Source organism: Lynx rufus, unplaced genomic scaffold (genome assembly GCF_022079265.1).
Source record: "Lynx rufus isolate CCGP_SWC_20201006 ecotype Redwood Valley unplaced genomic scaffold, mLynRuf1.p SCAF_1, whole genome shotgun sequence".
In the NCBI taxonomy this organism is placed as follows: Eukaryota; Metazoa; Chordata; class Mammalia; order Carnivora; family Felidae; genus Lynx; species Lynx rufus.
The window spans coordinates 210,557,589-210,578,694 of record NW_025814823.1 but is presented as its reverse complement, the minus strand read 5'-3'; the positions used below and the strand labels follow the sequence as shown (position 1 = coordinate 210,578,694).

At 38.5% G+C, this 21,106-nt stretch overlaps 1 protein-coding gene across 1 annotated transcript in view; it reads right to left on the bottom strand.

The window, feature by feature from the left end:
* RANBP3L (RAN binding protein 3 like) overlaps positions 1 to 20,506 on the bottom strand; it is a 45,299-nt gene extending 24,793 nt beyond the window's left edge. Inside the window, exon 1 of the mRNA XM_047073902.1 lies at positions 19,987 to 20,506. Coding sequence (XP_046929858.1) covers positions 19,987 to 20,077 — 91 coding nt within the window. The 5' untranslated portion in view covers positions 20,078 to 20,506. The remainder of the gene's footprint in view (positions 1 to 19,986) is intronic.
* Between the last annotated feature and the right edge of the window lie 600 nt (positions 20,507 to 21,106).

Sequence of the window (21,106 nt, the reverse complement as noted above, 5' to 3'; positions counted from 1 at the left end):
TGTATTCATTAATCGTTTTTCGGCCTTTTGTCTAAGATCAAGTGTATAATGTATTAATTAATCAATCCATTTATTTAAAAAAAATATATGTATTGAGGGTTGACCATGTACAAGCCACCTTGCAAGGCAAGAGAGAGAGGATCAGTGGTACAAGATGAGGCTGAAGGTGAGTAAATATAAACTTTTCCTCCTTCTAATATGTACCATAATTCCCCTCTCCCCCAGTTTTAGGTGGGTCATAAGGCCTTGTCCCTATCCTTTATTTTCATATGTTTCATCAAAACGTAACTGGAGGATTTTCCCAATGAATTATCTCAGAGAAGGAGGTTCAAAAGGATCTGCAGAGCCAAAAGCAGATTCAGAAGAGGAGAAAGACACTGAGCACGGAGCACCCCCAACTCAGAGTCCCAGTGGGGACAGGACCGGCACCCTTATGGGCCCCAAATTTCTACTACACAGCAGAGTCCTGCAGACCGCCTCTTGCTGCGTTGGGATTTGGGGAAAGGTGAACACTGAATCCTCCACACTGGATAGAACCAGGCTGCCCTAGCCGGGGCCAGAAAGGTTGTGGAAACGGACTTGGCAGGAAAGAGAGTGGCAACAACCCCTCCCACTGAGAGGCAGGTGATGCCAAATGGGTCACCTCTTAATTGCTACCAGGACTGGAATTATCCACTTGGGCCACAGCCCTGGCAGGTCCTGCCTTTTCCTCTCCCTTTCTTCCTGGACCTATCCACATGTCCGCCACATCCTCTTCTCTAATTTCTTCTCCTTGTGCACTGTCTTAGCCCAGGCTCCAACATTGTTCATTATGCCCCTGTCTTCTCCACCCTCTTTGACTTGTGTCCAGCTCTCTAACTGGTCAAAGCATAGATTTGGGAGCTCGGAAGTCAAATAGTCCTAGAACTGTATTTTTTTTTTAATTAATCCAAGCCTCAGTTTTATGATCTATGTCTCTGTGTATATATTTTAAAAGCTTGTCATGAGGCTTGAAGCAATGTATGCATATGGAAGCATCTCATACAGCTTCCTCCTCAAACCCATTTGGAACAAAGCAGAACCATCTATCATCTATCTATTCTCTATATTTGCACACATCTCTCTATATATCCAGATATTTACAGTACATTCCAGTATCTATTTGCCTATCATCTATCTATCTAGCATCATCTATCCACACATACATAAACATATAGCAATATATCAGACCACAGGTTGCACAGGAGACATTCAATAAAAGTGAGATTCCCTGTCCTCTTCCCCTCCAGTCCGATATTACCTGTGGGTACCCTGTGACTCTTGTTAGTCTGAGGGAAATGCCTCATTGTTCCTCAAAGATCTTTCTTTTTCCTTTCACTCATTACCATATTCTTATCCCTAGTTTTCTTCCTCATTTCTCTTCATCGAGCCCCTATCTTTCTTCTTCTTCTTTTAATGTCAGGAAGTTTCTGAATTCAGGCTGTGGTCCATACAGAGTTTTAGAGATTGTTGGTCAAAGTGTGGACCAGGTAGACCAGAAGCATTACTGGGTGTTTGTTAGAAACAGAAACTCTCAGGCCCATCCCATACCTACAGAATGACCGTATTTGACACGATCCCTAGGTGATGTATACATATGGTTAAGAGGTAGTCCTAGAGAGCACCTCCAGGTCTCTGTCACCTGATACCACATTTAGGAAGATGGCAGTGGAGACTCCTGGAGTCAGTGACTAACTCTCCAGATGTTCTGAGTAACCTGACAATTAATGAGAAAAGGATTGCTACTCAAACCCCATACTATGATTATGATTCAGTGTAAGGTGAAGTTAAGGGCTACTCAGAAGACTTCAAAAGAAATCTCTGTAGTAAGGATATTAAAATATTGACACTGATGCTGAAATCAGTCATTCAGATATTTTGCTTGAAGCCATTAATGATTTCCTCTCAAATGCAAAAGTTTGTTTGCTATTTTGATATGTCTGAAATCTGACCTTGGTGTCCCTGAAAAAAAAAATGTTTTTGGAAAGTGTCTTGGCTTGAAATTATTAAATGTTCATTAAAATGTTCATTTCTGCGAGGCAAAAAATTAGGCTGGAAGCATAAACTACATCAAAAATATTGCCATAGTACTAGGATTCTTCACCAAAAATTTGAAACCTCTGAAGTTTCAACTCTGAAAATGAGATTTCTGTAGAAAAAATAGGCAAATCATAGCAAGTGACCTTAGTCTCTGTATGGAACCCCAGAAAGAAGAGACACAGAGGGTCTGAATCATAATCTTGATTTTTGTAAAAAGAAAAAACAAACCTCAACATTATATTAAAATATTCCAAGACATTTTTATTTTTTTTTCATGTTTATTTATTTTTGAGAGAGAGAAAGAGAGAGCACAAGCAGGGAAGGAGCAGAGAGAAAGGGAGACACAGAATCCAAAGCAGGCTCCAGACTCCGAGCTGTCAACACAGAGCCAGACGCAGGGCTCAAACCCATGAACCACGAGATCATGACCTGAGCCAATGTCAGAGGCTTAACCAACTGAGCCACCCAGGAACCCCTCCAAGACAGTTTTAATAAGGGCAAGTGGCAGCCCCAGAAGAAAAAGGAATCTGCCAATTTATGAGGGAAGCACTAGCATGAGATATTCTGTACTTATTTCTAGCCCTACACAGAGGAGCTCAATAAAAATTCAAGAAGAATGAAATAACAAATTACCCACCATCATATAAAAAACTATGTCTTTACAGAGGGGGTGGTAGGGCCACAGAGTGACACTATTAACTGTGACGGAACACTCTTGGTTCTATTTTATGAGATGTTTTGTACTGAGTTAAAGTAAAATAACCAGGACCCCAGAGGAAAACAGAGGCAGTTTACACAGGAAGTTTCCAGGCTGATTCACAAAGCTACTAGCTCAACTTGAGACACAGGATGAATGGATCCTGCTGGAAGCATTCCAGTACTGGTCATTGCTGCTGAAGCAATAACCAATTCTGTGTACTATAAATATAAAACTGTTATAGTAAGTACAGTATATGAAGTAGGAGGGAAAAACACTCAGCCTTTCAACTAACGTCTAATTTGTTTGAGCTGCTTTAAGTTCTTGTTGAAAATGAAGTTATTAAACTGCCAACTCTAAGAAATCGAGCATTTCTAGTTTTGATTCATTATGAGAAGCCCACACTAGAGACAAAAAATCAACATTAGAACAGAAAAAGAAAGCTACTCCTCTTCTCGTCAATACCACGCTGATAAAGAAATCACTCATTTTCAGAATGGGAATCATTTCATAATAGGAAATAGGAGAAGATGAGAAAACTCTCTCTCAACCCACTGAACACAACCATCATCACCCAGAGTTTGCCCAATCCATCCTATTTTCTGAACCCATCTGCTTCTCATACTGATAGTGTTCAAGGGATCTGTTCATCATAAGTTCTAAAGAGTCTAGACACTTTCCTCCCTTGGTTTGTACATCGGTCTAGATGTATACACAGACCAACTTTGGAAAATCAAGGCATAGAGATAATAAAAGTCTTTGATGTGAGCAAGAAGCAAAAAGACTCAGACTGTGTGTCAAACATGGCCCTTGCTACCATTCTGGAGGTAGGACCAAGCCCTCAGAATTCTGTGTTGAATGCATTCACCCAACCTCACCTCTAAACTGTGCTGCTTAATTTATAATCCAGTTATGTGCGGTAGTGGGTGATAGCCAGTGAATTAATTTCACTTGCATTTTAGAATCTGGAGATTTATAGCAGCAGTAATTCAACTGAAGAAAATTTCTTATTTTTCAAAATCACTTCACTAATGCCTGTATAAATAGAGAGGTTGACAGATTAAAAAACAAATAATTTTAATTAAGTCATGTGGTATAGAACATCTGGCAAAATCACTCTGTCAATCAAAACACAATGGTGAGGGGAAAAAATGGCTTTATAATTTTGAGAGTGTTCTGTAATTGACCCCAAAAGATACGGTCATCATGTGTAGTATGCTTTATATTTGGGGGTGAGTGGTGACCTTTTCAATAGGTATCATAGCATACGCCATTAAATTTTACTATTATTCCAGTGTCAAAACTGGAATTTCTTTCTTAAATTATTAAATTTAAGAAATTTCTTTTTTCGTTTCTTTTTAAATTCTTTTTTTTAATTAAAAAAATTTTTAATATTTTATTTATTTTTGACAGAGAGAGAGCCAGAGCATGAGCGGGGAAGGGGCAGAGAGAGGGAGACACAGAATCCGAAGCAGGCTCCAGGCTCGGAGCTGTCAGCACAGAGCCTGATGCGGGGCTTGAACCCATAGACTGCGAGATCATGCCCTGACCCGAAGTCGGATGCTCAACCGACTGAGCCACCCAGGCACCCGACTTTTTAAATTATTTCTTTTTTTCATTCTTAAAGACAGTAGCTACTATATGATATGCTTATGCATGTCACGACTAATCTTTATCCTTTTGCCTTTTGTTTAACTTAATATGACCTTAAGAAGTAGTATAAAAGGTTGGACCTTGGTGACCTCCCATGATGCTTCTTTTATGCACTGGGGTAATTTAAAGACTTCCATTTCCATCCTACTTTACCTATTGTAAGACAGATTTAAATATATTGGTTTTTGGTGACTCAATGAATGCTTACTAAGGTCCAGAATGCGTGGTTTTAAAAAATCCAAGCTTTGGTGGAAAAGAGACCTGGATTCAAATTCCATCTCCTGAATTTACTAATAATAAGCCAGGGCAGGGCATTTTATGCTTCTGAGCCCAGGTTTCCTTGTCTGTAAGATGGAGATAATAAAACATACTTCACAGAGTTGCAAGGTAACGGGGGTAAAACACCTGGCACGTACGAAATGCTCAGTAAGCTGCCGCTCTTACTGCATTATAGGATTCTCAAAAAGTAGGTTATTAGACCCTTGTGCTTATGAGAAAAGAAAGCCTCTAAAATTACAGGATGTGCCTGAGACCAGACAGCTAATATTTAGGGACTAAAGCACGGGAGAGATTTTTCCTGTAAGAAAGAGTCCCTCCTGGCTTCCATTGTGAGTTAAATGACTACTTGACAGCTTCCTCTCTTCTGAAGTTGTGATGTGCCTGGGCTCTGAGGGTTCTCCTGCTTCCATGGTTTGTAAAAGCCTCGTTGAGATGTGGCCACAGACTGCGTCAGTCTAGCTGCACTTTGGTTTCGCCCTCTGTAAACACTGTAAGATGCTTCACTTGGTCTCACCATTTTCTCTTCGTATTCTGACCAAAGAGGTTTGTTTTGGAATGTCGGCAGGCAAATGGCATGGTGAACCTTGCCATCTAAAATCTTCTTGTCAATATATATATATATTCAGCCACTGACGAAAATAACCCAGACGAATGTATTACTTTGGACAGAGCATACCCATTTCTCCATAATTTGAAGGTGCTATTTTGTTTATAAATAAAGCTATGTTGTGATAAGGTTACTTGCAATCTTTGATTACTTGAATATGTGTCCCAGCAACAAACATGGGACTTCCGGATGGAGGATGCTAAAAGGGGCTGTTTGCCCTTCTCTAAACTGTTCTTTCATTTATGCATATGGGGTAATAAAGATGTGGAATCTGTCGTAGGATGTGCTTGGTCAACTTGGTACCATTTGGAAATACATATTTCATTTGACAGCATTTATGAATCACATATTTTCCCCTCGGAATAACTTGCAGTGTGAAACTGCTTCCATATGTTAGAAATGGGTCTCTCCATTTTGCTGAGGGAGGGGGAACAGAAATATAGTCAAGGTTTCATGACATGTTGAAGATTAATATTGACCAGGCACATGCACAGGTTTAAAATGTATCTCTTTATTTTAAGTAATTCTCTAGCATTTCTGTACTGCTAAAATTAAAGAGGTGATTCTGACACAAAATACCATATTAGTAAGAAGTCACTCTTCACATAGACTATTAATAAATCAATATGGCTGAAGCGTAGCTTCATACATTGAATTCAGATAAATTTAAGCTCTTCCTCTTCACTAAAGAAACACACTATTTTTAAATTCCTTCCTAGATTCCAAGGACACAGGCCGGATGGAGAAGTTTGATTGCAGCTTCTTCTAATTCCAAATCTCTTTTCCTTATTCCTCTTTGTCCTGAGGCTTTGAGCAAGCAGGAAAAAAAAGGCTCCTTGTTTTCTCGTTTCCACAAGACTAAATGGATGTTGTTCCCCTGAGAACAAGATGTTGGAGGGCTAGGCCAGAAGAAAGGAGCAAGAACCGCCCACCCAAGGCGCTCACAAGCCCAGAAAGCCCAGACCTCATTCTCTTGGGAATTTACAGAAGCCGGCAGGCGGCCATTCATCGTCACTGAAATGCCCTGCTGGCCCTCGGGCACAGAAATGAGCAGGAATACAGCAATGCCGGCCGCAGATACCTTATTGGCATTGATTTAGAGCTAGTTTGGCAGAAGTCAAGGCCAGGTAGCAATTTGTAAGCCTTACCAGAAACATTTTGTTCATCATGCTAAAGAAAACTATAAGAGAAAAACTTTCACTTTTCAAATGTATACATACGACTTGAAGAATTCTCAAGAAAACTGAGAACAAGCCTTTAAATCTATTCATTTTCTTTCCTTCAAGTTTTCATGATCAGTGAACTATTGTGATAAGTCCAAAAGAAAGGATTAGAGGAGATCCTGTAATCAATTCATTTCTTTTAAGTGTTTTTTTTTTTTATTGTGGGAAAATATACATAACATTTTACCATTTTAACCATTTAAAATGTACGGTTCAGTGACATTACGTATATTCACACTGATGCGTAACTATCATCACCGTCCATTTTGAGAACTTTTCCATCATCCTAAACTGAAACTCTGTATCCACAAAGCGCTATTTCCCCATGTCTCTCTCCCCAGAGCCTGTGTCACCACACTCTACTTTCTTTTTTTTTTTATTTAATTTTTTATTTTTTTAATTTACATCCAAATTAGTTACCATATAGTGCAACAATGATTTCAGGAGTAGATTTCTTAGTGCCCCTTACCCATTTAGCCCATCCCCCCTCCCACAACCCCTCCACTAACCTTCAGTTTGTTCTCCATATTTATGAGTCTCTTCTGTTTTGTCTCCCTCCCTGTTTTTATATTATTTTTTCCCTTCCCTTATGTTCATCTGTTTTGTCTCTTAAAGTCCTCATATGAGTGAAGTCATATGATTTTTGTCTTTCTCTGACTGACTAATTTCACCTAGCATAATACCTGCCAGTTCCATCCACGTAGTTGCAAATGGCAAGATTTCATTCTTTTTGATTGCCGAGTAATACTCCATTGTATACATATACCACATCTTCTTTATCCATTCATCCATCGATGGACATTTGGGCTCTTTCCATACTTTGGCTATTGTTGATAGTGCTGCTGTAAACATGAGGGTGCATATGTAGCACACCTGCATCCCATGGATAAATGCCTAGTAGTGCAGTTGCTGGGTCGTAGAGTAGTTCTATTTTTAGTTTTTTGAGGAACCTCCATATTGTTTTCCAGAGTGGCTGCACCAGCTTGCATTCCCACCAAACCACACTCTGCTTTCTGACTCTGTGGATCCACCTGCCCTAGGACACTTTGTAGAAGTGGAATCATGCAATCTGTGTCTTTTTGTACCTGACTTATTTCACTTAGCGTATCTTCAAGGTTCATCCATGCTGTAGCATGGATGAAGAATCTCATTCCTTTCTAAGGCTGAATAATATCCCGGTGTATGTATGTAGCACATTTTGGACCTTTTTTTTTTTTTTTAAATCAGCTTTTCTTCATTTGCTTCTTCTCCTTTCTTTGCTCTCAATTGGCTGCATATTTCTCTCTAGCGCCTGGTTCCTTGCTTCTCCGCGCTTTTCCCTTCCTCCCTCTTCCTGTTTCTCCTTCCCCTCCCTCATATACTCATCATTTTCTCTACCTGCTTAATACTAAGATTATTACACAAGTAAATACTCTTTCTGTGGGTATTTTTAAATAAGGTACAACTCAAGTTTATTTTGTCTTAATTTTTTAATGCATTGTAGATACTTTTTATTATGCTGGCCCTTTCTTCATATCATTCTCAAACAAATGTAGAAGTATAGTACCGGCTCTTTGCATTAGCTATTAACTTTGAGTAAGTCATTTCTCTCCTCTGCTTTCAGTTTTCTAGTATGTGAAGATCCATTGCCCTAAGTGGAGTTTAAAGCTCGAACACTCAGTAATTTAGGACTATTAATCACTTGGATGAACTTTTGGGGAAAAAGTATTGATTTACTAAATAAACATTAATAGCCTGCTACGAGCAAAGTAAAAGACAATAACAATATTGTGAATTTAAACCTTAAAATATAAGAAATGTTTACAAAATTAGAAAGACACCGGCGCATCTATTATGGGTGTTTTTTGAAGATTTGTTTTCTAAATCTTTATGCTTTTTTTCTCTTTTTATTTGTAGCTAGAGCTTTCTGCAAGTCCCTCAAAATCTACTTTGCTTCATCCTACGATCAAAACAATCACCTCTACTAATTAATTTTAGCGTATTCAATTTTCAGAAAGAAAAATGGCAACTGATACCAAAACTAATCCACACTTGAATCCATACTTCATACATCAAGTTCCTTATGACAAAGTCGTTCTTGTTGAAAGAACAGACCCTCATAATCTGTAGCTCTGGTATATGTCTTACCCACACTCAATTTATAAAAACACACATACACATAAATCCTTATCTGTGACTTCATTTCTCTGCAAGTCTACTACAGTTTAACACAGACAGGCCTAGACCAAAATGGTCCTTTTCCATCAAGTCTCCCTGCTTTACTCTTTTTTCTCCAGATGGTAACATACCTTCTTATTATGAACTACTTCCTTTTATCAGAACAAGAAAGGATTTGGAGCCAATTATTGAAACCAGTCATTACAGATTCCTACTCAAGAGGGACAATCCAGTTACTAAGCTGTCATGTCTGGAGACTTGGTAGTTTCTCTGCATCTGCTGAGGGAAAGGAACTTGTGTCCTGTTAGCTGTGGGTTCTTTTAGGACCTGAAGCCCATTCTGCAGTGATACGGGAGACTTACAAAAATCTTTTCGCTCTCCCGTTCGAGTATATAGGTCAGTTTCCATTTCATCAGTTACCGTTTAGCCTCTGTCTCCTTCTGGCTCAATTCACAGATGCATGTTTCATGCTCTTTGATGTTGGTTTAGTATCAAAAGATATCTTCCGACTATCATCATCTCTTGTCAGTAATCTAGATCTCACTCTTATGACCTCATGCTTAGTTATTGACCATCCACACAGGGTGAGATATCTGATCATTGGGTAGAAGGAATGCAGCTTTTTACTGGATATGAGTATATACTGCATTTTGAATCCTGCCTTTGGTTATTATGCTAGCTTTACCAATAGATTTCATTAAAAAGCAAGTCAGGTATGAAATTTACCTGGCCTAAATGTTAAGATTTCAAGTCAAGTTAATGATTTAATATAATGAGCACTTTGAGCCAGCACTTTATTCTGAATAGAGTCCCCAGTTTAAATAAAAAAGTGAGTTATAATAATGACTATTGCTTAGCCTCTGTTTAATTTGGAGTTTTTTATACTTCTTATTTATTTTGTTAAAATCTAAATCATCTCTCCAAGGCCATATTGGCCCAGTTCCAAAAGTGGTACATTGCAATCTTTCACACTTCGTGCAGTTCAAGAAACATATATCATGCAAATATTTAAATTTCAGTGAAAACTGCTAGCCCCATAAGCAGGCCACCTGCTCTGATCTGATGTGTTTGCACTGATACTGCTGCATTTTCTTACCTATTGTTTTAGAGTTAAATACCCCTTTTGGGAGACATTTGGATGTGGTGAGCGGTTTACATACAGATCAATTGGTGACTCGAATAGCAACACATTTAAAACTGAATGACAAACTGAGTTCAAGGGCCAGCCATCACTCAGATCGTTTCCAGGTACTTAAATGAGCCCACATGAGAGGAAGGAAACTCAGGCTATAGCACAGGCTCTGGAGTTTTTGGGTTAGGATGACATATGACAAAATATGATTTGTTTACAGGTGACATGTCGTGCTGTGAGTGGTTCCCAGTATAAACCCAGTTTACTGTTCCAAAGAACTTGCACAACACCGTTGAGGAGACAACATCAAAATGAATGAAAGAATTGGGGGCAAACCACAGAATCTTGGTTTTGAAAGGGATCTTGCAGTTGCCCTAGCAGAATTTTCCATCTGAGATGTCTACAGCATCCTCAGGAGATGGCCTCCCATCACACAGCATAAGGGTTAGAGTCTATGCTACTGCCAGAGTTTACCAGCCCGTGCGCAGCAGCATACTGCTGTATGAGCTGCACATGTGCCAAGCCCTTGGTCCTTCACCCCATAGACCAGCCTCTTGGCTTCACCCCCCAAATGTCGTACAGTTTCAGATTCATCCATGTGGTTATGTGTAACCGCAACTTACTGCTTTCTACTACTGGATAACATTCCAGTCTACAGACATACCACAGTTGGCTTATCCATTTACGGGCTTATGTACATTTGAGTGGTTCACATGTTGGAGCTCATAGGTATAAAATCTGCCATGAACAGTCTTCTCTAAGCTTTTTGCTTTTCATTCCTCTTGGGAAAATAACTAAGAATGTGATTGGTTATCATAGGGTAGGTGTAGATTTAACGATAAAAGAAATTGCCGGACTATTTTCCAAAGTGGTCGTAACACTTTACAGCAATACATAGGAGTTCTGATTGCTCTACAGTCTCTGCAACACAGTATCATTGGCATTCTTAATTTTAGCTATTCTAGTGAATGGGAAGTGATATCTGACAGAGGTTTTAATTTACATTTCCCTGATGACTAATTATGTTGAGCATTTTTTGATGTGATTCTTAGACATTTATATGTCCTTTTTGTAAAGTGACAGATTGTTTGCTTATTTTTTAATCAAATTGTTTATATTGAGTTCTTTATATATTCTGATTACAAGCTTTTTTTCCAGATCTATATAGCACAAATGTATTCTCCCAGTTTCTCTTTAAAAAATTTTTTTTAATGTTTATTATTTTGAGAGAGAGACAGAGCACAAGCAGGGGGATGGGCAGAGAGAGAGGAAACACAGAATCTGAAGCAGACTCCAGGCTCTGAGCTGTCAGCACAGAGCCCTACATGGGGCTTGAACTCACGAGTTGTGAGATCATGACCTGAGCCAAAGTCAGAGGCTTAACCAATTGAGCCACCCAGGCACTCATCTCCCAGTTTCTCTTTTCTTGTATTAATGTAATCTTTTAAAAAACAAATATTTTTAATGTTGGTAGTCTAGTTTATCTATTTTTTATGGTTAGTACTTTCTGTGTCTGTAAAAATTACCTGTTCCAATTTATGAAAATATTTTCCCGTGTTTTTCCTCTAGAAGTTTTACAGATTAAGCTTCTGTGTTTTCATATTTCATCTCAGATTAATTTTTGTGTGAGGTGGGTAATGAGGGCTATTTGTTCCAGGGGTATTACAAAAAATAGTATCTTTTCCTTCTTTGAACTATCTCGATATCTTTGTCAAAAACTGGCCAAAAATGAGTGAGTCAATTTCTGGGCTCCCTCTTCTGTTTCAATAATAAATTTTCTATGCTTATACCAATATTATACCATCTTGATTATTATAAGTTGAAATCCAAAGCATAAGTTATCAAATTTGTTCTTCTTTTTCAAGATTTTAGCTATTTTAGGTCCTTTGCATTTCCTTATAAATTAAAGATTCGCTTGTCAATGAAAAAAGAGTCTGCGGGAATTTTGATTGAGATGGCCTTGACTCTCTAGATCAATTTGGGGAGGGTTAATATCTTAATAAATGAACCTTCCAATTTATGTATTTAGTTCAATCTTCTTTAGCTTTTCTCTACAATGTTTGTTTTAAGTGTACAGGTCTTGCACATCTTTTGTTAATAACTCCTTTACTATTTTTTTATAAAAAATGTACTACTAAAGGAATACTTAAAAGTTTCCAACTTCCAATTATTCTTTGCTAATATATAGAAATATAGTTGTTTTTAGTATACTGACTTTGTATGCTGTTATCTGTGATCTTGGTAACTCACTTATTAGTTGTAGTATTTTTTTTTCTTTTAATTGATTCCTAAAGTTTTTCCTATACCAGCTATCATTCATCTGTGAATATAGTTTTACCTCTTTATTTCCAAAATATAAAACTTTTATTTTTTTTCTTTTTCTTTTTAAAAAAAATTTTTTTTAATGTTTATTTATTTCTGAGACAGAGACAGAGCATGAGTGGGAGAGGGGCAGAGAGAGAGGGAGACAGAATCAGAAGCAGGCTCCAGGCTCTGAGCTGTCAGCACAGATCCCAACACGGGGCTCGAACTCACAAACCATGAGATCATGACCTGAGCCGAAGTCAGATGCTCAACCAACTGAGCCACCCAGGCACCCCTATTTCTTTTTCTTAACCTAGTACATTGGCTAAGACCTTCAGTCCTATTCCATAATGTTGAATAGAAGTCACTATAGTGGACATCCTTGCTTGCTTCCCAATCTTCATAGGGAAGTATTCTTTCATTGACAATGAAGGCACTATACTAGCTGTCAGTTTTTTGAAAATGTTCTTTTTGGGTTGAGGAAATTCCTTTCTATTCTAAATCCTTTTGGGGTTTTTATGTGAGTGGCTGTTGAATTTTTTTTTTTTTTGGTGTCTTTCTGGCACAGTGTTCTTCATAATATTCCTTTATTATCACTCTAATAGCTGTAGGATCTATAATGACACTCTATATCATTCCTGATATTGGTAATGTTTTGTTTCTTTTTTTGTAAAAATTAGGAGCTTATTAATTTTATTAATGTTTTTAAAGAAGTAGCTTTTGGGAATCAGAGATGAGCAGAATATTTCCTTCTAGTTTTGGTTTTAGGAATAGGAAAAATGAAGGTTTGTTTTGTTTTTGTTTTTTTAAGCCCAAATTCAGAAACATAATTAGGGATGGCTTTGGCCAGTAATGGCTTAAAAATTTTTTTCATACCATAAAATTTACCATCTTAATCATTTTTAAGCACATAGTTCAATAGTGCTAACTGATTCACACTATCGTGCAATCTCTAGAACGTATTCATCTTGCAAAACTGAAACTCTATACCATTAAATAATAACTCCCTATTCCCCCTCCCAGCCCTTGGCAACCCCCATTCTGCTCTATGTCTCTGAAAATGACTACTCTAGCAATCTCATATGAGTGGAATCATATGGTATTCATCTCTTTGTGACTTGCTTGTTTCATTTAGCATAATGTCCTCAAGATTCATCCATGGTGTAGCATGTATCAGAATTTACTTTCTTTTTAAGGCTGAATAATATTTTCATGTGTATATATATATATATACACCACATTTTGTTTATTCACTTGTCAATGGAAAGATGTGCTTTAACCTTTTGGCTATTATAAATAATGCTACTATGAGCATTGGTGTGCAAGTACCTGTTTGATTCCCTGCTGTCACTTTTTTGGGGGATATACCTGGAAGTAGAATTGCGGGATCACATGGTAATTCTATTTGCAGTTTTTGAGGAATTTCCATACTATTTTCCAGCAGATGCACTATTTTCCATTCCCACCAGCAGTGTATAAGAGTTCTAATTTCTCCACATTCTTGCCAACACTTGTTATTTTCTATTTTTTTCTTTTGATAGTAGCCATCCTAATGAGTGTGAAGTGGGAAAATGGAGTTTAAACCATTATATATATATATATATATATATATATATATATATTCAGATCCTCATAAATGTGCCATCTATTAAGAAAGCTTAGTGGAAAGAATTCCTGCACTGAGTGGGAGCTTGAATATGATCAAATCTAATAGAATATGAGTTCTCTCCTTTCTAGTTATTTTTAAATGGTCTATATTTGTTTCCACCAATTTGTGCCTTTAAATGTGAGTAATGGGGGGCGCCTGGGTGGCTCAGTCGGTTAAGCGGCCGACTTCGGCTCAGGTCATGATTTCGCGGTCCGTGAGTTCGAGCCCTGAGTCGGGCTCTGTGCTGACAGCTCAGAGCCTGGAGCCTGTTTCAGATTCTGTGTCTCCCTCTCTCTGACCCTCCCCTGTTCATGCTCTGTCTCTCTCTGTCTCAAAAATAAATAAACGTTAAAAAAAAATTTTTTTTAAATGTGAGTAATGGTTTTGTAGATAGAGCAAAACTCATTTGAGCCACTTTGAGGTTCCCTTTTGGTGGAAGAAAAACAGAAATATGTGCAGGGTTCCTTCCTCTGATCCTCGTTTATTTAGCCATGTATCACCCAAAAGATGTCATGTTGTCTATGCCATTTCACTGTTTTAGAATCACAAAGAAGGAAAGCTAATACAAATCTATTTTGAGAAGCATAATGTGTGTATCTCACATCATCTTTTCATATAAAAGGCATTATTTCATTGTTTGCCACCACTGGGTTTCCTTTCTCATGGTTGTATCTTCATTCCTTAGCACTTAAATTTTTTAAGTGTTCTAAATTAAGTATATTCATAAATGTTCACAGAGTATTTTCAAGGGAAATAGTGCATTTGCGGCAATCTAAATATAATTTGTGTTTTATGGTTTAGACTCAGAGCAAATTTGGTCTCACAGTAAACATGCCCCACTTAGCCTTTATATTTATATTTACTAAGTTCAAAGCTAAATTAAGTGCCTTCTGGAACCCTCAAGAGGAGTGTGGCCAAAATACACAGAATGAGGATTAATGCAGCAGGGTCACAATATTATGGAGTCAAATCACTTTTTCTTTCACCCAAAAAGTTGAAAAAGTATCATTAGCTGAGTTCTTATTACTGAATTCCTCAAAAAAGCACATGACAGAAAATAAACTTGGGCAGAAAAACTTGCATTTCTGGTGTCTAACATAGCTCCCAGCTCTTGGTAAAAACTGTACTGAATAAATAAGTGGTTGAGGGCATTAATCTGTGTTCCTTGACTTGCAGGAAACTGTCTTAACATTAAGAAAAGAATTAAAAAAAAAAAAAAAAAAGGGGCGCCTGGGTGGCGCAGTCGGTTAAGCGTCCGACTTCAGCCAGGTCACGATCTCGCGGTCCGTGAGTTCGAGCCCCGCGTCAGGCTCTGGGTGGATGGCTCGGAGCCTGGAGCCTGTTTCCGATTCTGTGTCTCCCTCTCTCTCTGCCCCTCCCCCGTTCATGCTCTGTTTCTCTCTGTCCCAAAAATAAATAAACGTTGAAAAAAAAATTTTTTTTAAAAAGAAAAGAATTCATCCTGAAAATGACAGCCAAAATGTGATGTAATAAAGAATAGATCTGGTTTTAGCTCTCCATTCCTTGTACCGAGCTTGAAAAACCCTCTGAATTTCCTAACTGATGGCCATTTGTCTTTGTTATGCTAACGAGGAAACTCAAGGGAGAGGCTGGCCACACCAAAAAGAACAAGGTTGTATAGGGTTGGGCCTTCTAGCCCTACTTTCCATTTCCAACCTCCAGAGAGGGAAGAGAGATTGAAGCCAGAGTTCAATCATAGTCACTGATTTAATCAATCATGCAAATGTAGCGAGATCCCATGTGGAAACTCTGGACACCATGCTTCCTGGAGCTTCCTGGCTGATGATCTTACTGATGTCCTGAGAGAGTGGGATACCCTGACTCCATGTGCTCAGAAACACCCGAAACTTTGCCTTATGTATCTGTTCAGCTGGCTGTTCATTTGCATCCTTTATAATAAAATGGTAATCATAAGTATAGGGCTTTCTTGAGTTCTGTGAGTCATTCTAGCAAATTTTCAAACCTGGGAGAGTTGTGGGAAGCCTTAAATTTGTAGTCATCCAGGCAGAAATGGAGGTGGCTTGGAGACACCTGAAATTTGTAGCTAGCATTTAAGTGGATCGGTCTCTTGAGACTGAGCCCTTAACTTCTGGAGTCTTCATTAACTCTGGATAATGACAGAATTTAATTAAATTGTAGTACACCCAGTTGGTGTCAGAACAAGAAAAATCAGAAGGAACTCTAATGCATCTTGAATATCTGCAGAGAAGTTTCTCTGATATGGATCAATAAAAAAAAATTAAACATTGTATCTCAAAAATCATGGATTTTATGAGATAGCTATATATGAGCATGAGCAGGGGAGGGGCAAAGAGAGAGAGGGAGACACAGAATCCAAAGCAGGCTCCAGGCTCTGAGTTGTCAGTGTAGAGCCCAATGCAGGACTCAAACTCACAAGCTGTGAGATCGTGACCTGAGCTGAAGTTGGACACTTCACCAACTGAGTCACTCGGGTGCCCCTGGATGAGATTTACATTTAAACTGGTGGACTGTGAGTAAAGCAGATTGCCCTCCAGAATGTTGGTGGGTCTCATCCATCAGCTAAAGGCCTGGATATAAAAAAGACTGACCTGCCCTGAGCAAGAGGGAATTCTGCCAGCAGACCACTTTCAGATTTCAACTGTAATGTTGGTCAGCAATTTGCCTGGGACTCCAGCCTGGTGGCCCACACAGTGCATTTTGGACTTTCCATCTTCCCTAATTGTGTGAGGCAATCTCTTAAAATAAATTTTGATCTCTCTCTCTCTATCTATACACACACACACACACACATCCTAGAGATTCTGTTTTTCTGGAGAACCTTGACTAACACACTACCTCACCTGACTATTGTAAGAATTAAATAAGATAATGTATTGAGAATCGTGTAATTTTTAAAGCATTCTAAACATTTACTTTGTGAATTTTAAAGTATATAAACATAAATATGGTTTATAAAACATAAGTATGGTTAAGTCTACCTAGCACATGTAATGTGAACTGAACTTTGTTGAGGCTTTGTAGACATATAAGTTAATGTTTATAAATGTGATCTCAGATCAATGTTATAGATAAATGGATTTGAACTATCACAGAAGAATCTATAAAGACAGCAACAAGTAGGGAGAGAAGCCTACTGGATTCCTGTGCTGGACTGTTTAGCATCTGCTGCTGTAGAATGTAAATACTATGGGGACTGGAAACCATAGTTTAGTTGGCTTGGTTCAACTGATGTACCATGTCTGGCACAGTGCTTTGCATAGTCGTTGTTCAGATAGTTGCTAAACAATAAGTGACTTTTATCTAAATGATCACCCAAAAAGTACAATTTTATAACATAAAGCACTTCAGCATATAACAGGGAGGGTTAGAAAGTACCTATGTGTTGAATCTGGTTATGCCCTCTGAGGAGTTAAATGTCAATTAATCATGGTCTGTATATTAAAAAGCTGGAACTTTGGTGTGGTTGGTGGGGGGGGAAGGGGTAGGCCAAAGCCACAAACTCAGAATGCCTCCATAAACAAATTCATAGCCAGACTTCACTCTCTGAAACCAATCGCTTTGCTTTCTTGGACCTCTGCTGAACTTTGCATAACAGCAATGTGCCAGTGTAGCTTGGAGGAAAAAAAATCAAGGCCACTATACTCAATGAATACTTTTAAACTCCAGAAGAGTAACTGAATGCTACTCAGCAGCATAGCAAACACTGCCCAGTGTCACTTGTCAATTCAGATCTCCAGATGACAGTTCTTGTAGCAGTCAATGCTGTTGAATGCTGTTCTCAATTGCATTCACGTGCTTTACAACCTTATGGATTGTGGTTTCTGGGGACTGATATTTTGAGACTCAGTTGTGGAAGAATATGGTTGCTTTCAAAATATTCTAGGCAAAACTTCAGTCTGAGAAAAAAAGACTAGACTTCTAGTCTTCTTGGTATTTTGGGAAGTATGTCATCATAATGATTTTTCCAGTCTCCTCTGGGTATGGCCAATAAAGGAAGAGAACATTAAGACAGCCTGCCTTAAATTAAAACCACAGAAGCATAGTATTTTCCACTTTGAAAATTGGGGAAAAATAAAAATAATACCCAATATTACTGAGAATATACCCCTATACTGCTGATTGGAAGGCCAACTGTCAAAAAAATAAGCAAACAAACCAACAACAACAACAAAAAAAAACCACAACAACAAAAATCTTAAAAAACATATATATCCTTTGACCTCGCAATTCCACCACTAAGAATGTATCCCAAGAAAATAATCTTACCTCTGCAATGATTTATCCATTTGCTTAGGTTAAACACAATGTTGTTTGTAAAAGGGAAAAAATAGAAATAAAATACATGTCTAATCATAGAGAATTGCCTAAAGGAATTTTACTACATCCATTTAAGGAAGAGCATACAACTGCTAAAAACAAGGCTGCAGAGGGGCACCTGGGTGACTCGGTTGAGCACTGGACTCTTGATTTGGGCTCAGGTCATGATTTCAGGGTCATGGGATCGAGCCCAGTGTTGGTCTCCATGCTGAATGTGGAGCCTTCTTGGGATTCTCTCTCTCCCTCTCTCTTTGCCCCTTCTCTGCCTATGCACTCATTCTCTCTCTTTCTCAAAAATAAATTTAAATGAATGAATGAATGAATGAATAAATAAATAAATAGCTAAAATAAGGTTGTAGAAGAATATGTGCGCATGAATGATGACATGGAAATTTGTTCATAATCAAATATTAAATTAAAAAGCAGTTCATACAATGTTATATATGAAATAACTCTATTTTGTTTAAAAATCAAGCAAAAAAGTACGTTGTACATGGGCACAGAAGAAAAGGCTGGAAGACTATGCATTAAAGGGTTAAGAACAACACTCTGGATGGTGATTTTTAACCATCTCCTCTATGCTCCCCCTGGCAAATTTTATATAATAAATATTACATTAGCAATTGGAGTGGGGAAGTAGCTTTAAACATTTCAAACAAAATGAACAGCCAACAAAAACCTATGATGGACTAGGGTTTACTAACAGAAGAGCAAAACTTTTATAGTGCTATGATTAAACTCTGGCACATTCCAGGACTTTACATGCTAAAGCAGTTAGTTTAAAATGACTTATTTCAGCCCTGATGATACCGAACGGTCTCAAAAGTTTTTGCTGCTTCCATTTATTATAAAGTATTTTCTACCCCCACTATGGTAAGCCTTGTACAGCGTGAAGTCCAGGAACTAATGCAAGAAAGTGGCCTGACACCTTCATGCAAACGTTAGCACACAGGTGCCACCTTGGAAATGGGAGTTTCAGCCCGTTAGCCAGCTCTGTCCACGCCACTAAAATCTAAAACCGTGTCTGTGGAAAAGTAAATAAAGAGCTTGCAGCCTAGATCCCTACATAGACAGATCCATCAGTGGTTATTAAGGGCAAGTTAGAAATGTCCGGGGCCAATCCTTAACCTCTGGGGAGTGATGATGTCATCTGTGACAGCACCCTGCCTTTTTTTCAAGTGTCCTTTGCTGTCCGTGCCAGAATGGGTTGGAAAGATCATCTTGTCTATTCATGTCAGCCATCTGCCACTAATTGATGCAGCTGGCTGGGTAGTGGATTTGAAATTTTAAAAAAGACTGATGGTGAAAATGGCTGCCAGGTAGCTAGCTTAGTCTGAATGAGTGCCCATCATGTGAAATGTGACACTTTTCACTGTCTTTCTCCAGCTGTTCCTACATCGTAACAGGGAAAGAGCCAAGAATATATTTATTTTTCCCACAAATGAGTGAGTCAGAGATCCAGGCAAAATTAGGCTTCAACTTTAAATCCAAAAGTGTGCCATTAGTGGCAGGACAGGGAAGACAGTTCCAGTGTAACATAAAGCTAATCTCAGCAAATTCCCCTTGTAGCTGATTTAGCCTTCCCTGGATGGGTGTTTTGAATTACACAAATATAGCATACTCTAGAAAAACAACAGTGGCTGGAAGTCTCAGCACATAAGCCTCAGAAGGACAAGTCCAAGGAATAGCATTCTTGATAGTCTCCCATAGTCCTTTAAAAACCAGGAGTGAACCCAAGTTAACTCACCCTTATGCATTACTATTATGTCTATTCTCAGAGTTAAAAAAAAAAATCAAAGATTATAAAGCATCTTCCAACCAGAGATTCCCCAGGCACTTCCCCAGCCTACCATTCCTCCTGGAATGCAAATGGCCAGGTCGCAGAACGCGTTAGCCTGGCTGACTCACCTTGCTGTCGCTGGTCTTCTGGAAGCTTCAGTTTACAGGTATAAAAACTGTGAAACAGGTGCCTGCTGTCTTTTCTCTGTGCAGTAGACATGGTGCTGGCAATACGGCTGTGGTTCCAGTATCACTAGGACATTTCCTTCCCCTGGTTAGTCACCTAAAATGGTCTTCACCAGACACCCAGAGCCACAGAGGTACATGCAGATCCTGTCCTTGAGTGTAAAACATTTACTTCTCTAATAAACTTCCAAGTGCTTTCTAGTCATGATTCTTGAAATAAATATTGACCAATATAACTTCCCCTACATACAAAGATGCCAATTCATTTGGATAAAAGCACAGCTTAATTCGTCTTTCATTTCAAAGTACTTTGAAGCTTTCCCCTCTACAGTGTAAAATCCTACAAAGTAACTATTTCTAACCAATTACAGTTTTGGCAATGTTTTGACCCATCTGCTGACACGAAACCTAATGCCTCTAGTATTTCAAGAGGACTGCTAGAATAAGATACACAAAATTTAAAAAGTGCTGCTGAGTTAAATCCAGTGATTTCCAAGCCTGGTCTGAGTTACCCTCTGTGACAGCTGAAAGTGAACAGTTCTTAAAGGAAGCTGAAGGAGGAGGGGCCGAGGGAGCTAGGCTGATTAGCATAAAGAGGCAGGCAAGAAATGGCATTGGAGTTGCTTTGAATAATAGTGACCAAAGCAGGGATTCTAAAAAGATGCCCTGATGTTATAGTCACCACGTTTCTGACTTGTGCTACTTTGTAATTAGAACAAAAGCTCAAGGCAGGGGTTTATACTGCATGGATGTTCATTTGCACATGCAACATCTGAAGGGTATAAGCGGAACTGGTAATGAGCTCATGGAAATATACTGCTGGGACTTTCAGTTTCTGTAAACACCTCTGAGTCTTCAGAAGGGGGCAGTTATAGAGCAGCCTGCCTGCCAACGCAACTATTTGGAGTTCTGGAAGACAAATAAACACATAAAACATTATCTTCCCAGAAATCGACCTCTGATTCCCTTTAGACTCTCCATGTCTACTTCTAGGTCACAAAACAAAGAGATTTCCAGTGGTTTCTTGTGTTGAAATAGCATATTTCATTGAAATATTCATTGA